The 2988-nt window shown below is 38.7% G+C and overlaps 1 protein-coding gene across 1 annotated transcript; it reads left to right on the top strand.

The window, feature by feature from the left end:
- Positions 1 to 258: 258 nt before the first annotated feature.
- On the top strand, positions 259 to 2289 carry LOC132279956 (protein kinase PINOID 2). Its single transcript, XM_059782033.1, has 2 exons — positions 259 to 868; positions 1202 to 2289. The coding sequence occupies exons 1-2, from the start codon at positions 300 to 302 to the stop codon at positions 2076 to 2078; spliced, it is 1446 nt and encodes a 481-aa protein (XP_059638016.1). The 5' UTR covers positions 259 to 299; the 3' UTR covers positions 2079 to 2289.
- The last annotated feature ends 699 nt before the right edge of the window (positions 2290 to 2988 follow it).

Here is a 2988-nt window from a genome sequence, read left to right as displayed (position 1 = left end):
CTAATATTTTCTTTGGCGCACATCAGATAATCAATTATTAATTGGACTAATATAAAAATGGCAACACTGTGATATGATATCATGTGACAAAAGTGATATAAATTAATAACTTGAAACAAAGGCACTTTAGATGGCTAATATTTTTTTGATCAAACAGACTCTTCTATAAGAAAAAGTATGACTTTGTAACTTTCTAATTAGTTTAAATACTTAAAAAACATAATCTACTAATACCCACAAAGTGTTTGTATATATAAAGGCTCATAAAGCAAGAGAAACCTCATACATGTTCCCCAACCATGATGGCAACCATAGCCCGAGATGAATCCGACTATGACAGCAGCTGTTCTTCCATTACGGTGCCGGACTCCAGCCGGAGCTGGATGAGCAACCTCAGCTTTGGCAGCCGGAGCTCCATCTCCGTTTGCTCCTACGGCGACAACTACTTCTCTAACTGTCACAAGCCTCACAAGGCCAACCAAGCCGCATGGGAAGCCATGAAGAGGCTCAGAACCGACAAAGGCCGAGTCAGCTTAGATCACTTCCGCCTCCTTCGCCGGCTCGGCAGCGGCGACATCGGAAACGTCTACCTCTGCCAGATCCGGAACCCGGTTGTGGGGTTGCCACAGTGCTTCTATGCCATGAAAGTTGTGGACAGAGAAGCACTTGCCATAAGGAAGAAGCTACAAAGAGCAGAGATGGAGAAAGAGATTTTGGGTATGCTTGATCACCCATTTCTACCTACTCTGTATGCTGAGTTTGATGCTTCTCACTACTCTTGCTTGGTTATGGAGTTTTGTCCCGGCGGTGACTTGCATGCCACCCGCCAACGCCAACCCACGAAGCGATTTAGCATTTCTTCAGCTAAGTAAGTTTGTCCGGAAATTTTTAAATATCAGGCCTGTTTGGTTTAGTTATCTGAAATGAACACTACAACTGTTTTTTTTTATTTTTACTATAACTGTTTTTAAAGAGAGTGAAAATAGCCTAACTGAGAAGGTTAGTGGAGGAATTTTTATTCCTAGTTTGGCCAACATGCATGGGAGGATACAAATTCACTTACTAGTCTTATCAATTAGACTATTAGGTCTGAATAATATTGACATTGTAAAAATGTGTATTATTAAATATGCACCAAGTTGGTTGTGTTTTGTCACTTTTTATTATAAAACCACTCACTCACTCAGCTATAAAATTACAGGTTTTATGCTGCTGAGACACTCTTAGCCCTAGAGTATCTTCACATGATGGGTGTTGTTTATAGAGACCTTAAGCCAGAAAATGTGCTCGTTAGAGAAGATGGTCACATCATGCTCTCAGATTTCGATCTCTCTCTCAAATGCGACTTCGTCCCGGAGCTTGTTAGGAGGCCTAAACCTAACCCGGAGGCTAGCACTGATTGTAAGAGCACAAAGGACTCAACACCCTCTTGTGCAATTCCAATGCAGCCTGTGCTCTCTTGTTTCTCAGCTTATTCCAACAAGAAAAAGAACAAAGCCAAGGCCGTCACAACAATCACAACGCATGTTGATCATCATCAGGTTCAAGAATATGATCCAGAACTGGTGACTGAACCGATCAACGCTCGATCCAAGTCCTTCGTGGGGACCCACGAGTACTTGGCGCCGGAGGTGATATCGGGGCAAGGCCATGGAAGTGCAGTGGACTGGTGGACATTTGGGGTGTTGTTGTATGAGCTTTTGTATGGTAAGACACCTTTCAAAGGAGAGAACAATGAGAAGACTCTCATTAACATCTTAAAGCAGCCACTGGTGTTCCCAAGAATAGGAGTTAGTAGTAGCAAAGAGTATGAAGAGATGGTGAAAGTTCAAGACCTTATAAGCAAGTTATTAGTGAAGAATCCAAAGAAGAGAATTGGAAGCTTGAAGGGTTCTGTGGAGATCAAGAGGCATGAGTTCTTCAAGGGTGTGAATTGGGCTCTGATTAGGTCCGTTAGGCCACCTGAGGTCCCTAATGATGTTCTTCACAAGACAAGGAGTAGAGCCATCTTGCCAAAGTTGAGCAAGAAAGAAAGAGATGCACCATTTCAGATCCCTCATCATTTTGACTACTTTTAGCTATAGATATATAAAATAGATATAAACAGGACAGCAATTAAGCACATATCATGTATGACATGACCCAGAAGAGAAAAAAAGAAAAGAAAAAAAAGGAGCTGTTTTTCTCTGTTTTTCCTAGCTAGCTAATCATAAAGATTTGGATAATGTATGAAACTATGAGCAGGTTAATTGCCAAGAATATTGTTTACACGGTTTATTTTATTGTGAGTGCATGTTACATACATAGGATCCATGAAACTTATATATATTTTTGGCATTTCATAGAATAAAAAGAGACAGGGATAGCGTAATGATAAAGATTCTTGCTTCACATTTTAGAAGTTGAGAATTCAAATCTTCAAAGGGCTACCATCAGAATTTTTTTTTTTAATAATTGCTCGGTAAATGTGGAATAAGGAGACAACATCTACATGATAAAAGATTATGAGATACTTTAAGAAGTTCGACACCACCATCATCCACACAAAAATAGAAAAAGAAAAAAACACAATATTCATAGAGAAAGGTTTCTTAAAAAATAAAACCTTAAAAGAAGTAGATCTATATTGAATGATACAATTGAGTGAAAGAAGAGGATTGAGAAGGTTGGCATGGAATCAGACGACAATGACATAATCACTTACTTTGGATCATGTGATCTCATTATGGGAATTGGTTATCTTGCACACTCACAACAGTTACGATTATGCATGACACAACTTTTTTTTTTTTTTTTTTGGTAATTAACATAACACAACTCTTATTATAACTCGAACCTATATCATCAAGTTTGATAACCCGATCATATTAGAAAGAAAAAAAATGTGAACAAGTCACTTAACTATGTACATATAAATGTGTGTTTTTTTCTCACTCTGAAGTTGCAACTTTTAAGCACTAAATTACTGAAAAGAGAAGTAGCAGATTT

Source organism: Cornus florida, unplaced genomic scaffold, assembly GCF_030987335.1.
Source record: "Cornus florida cultivar Cherokee Brave unplaced genomic scaffold, ASM3098733v1 CherokeeBrave_3.0.0_Hap2_Chr10, whole genome shotgun sequence".
Lineage (NCBI taxonomy): Eukaryota > Viridiplantae > Streptophyta > Magnoliopsida > Cornales > Cornaceae > Cornus > Cornus florida.
This window is presented reverse-complemented; position numbering and strand designations above follow the sequence as displayed.

Excerpts from the sequence above, each read along its gene's own strand:
- LOC132279956 (XM_059782033.1), top strand. The coding sequence starts at position 300 with ATGATGGCAACCATAGCCCGAGATGAATCCGACTATGACAGCAGCTGT. Across the intron at positions 869-1,201 it reads TTTAGCATTTCTTCAGCTAA|GTTTTATGCTGCTGAGACAC; the intron begins GTAAGTTTGTCC and ends ATAAAATTACAG.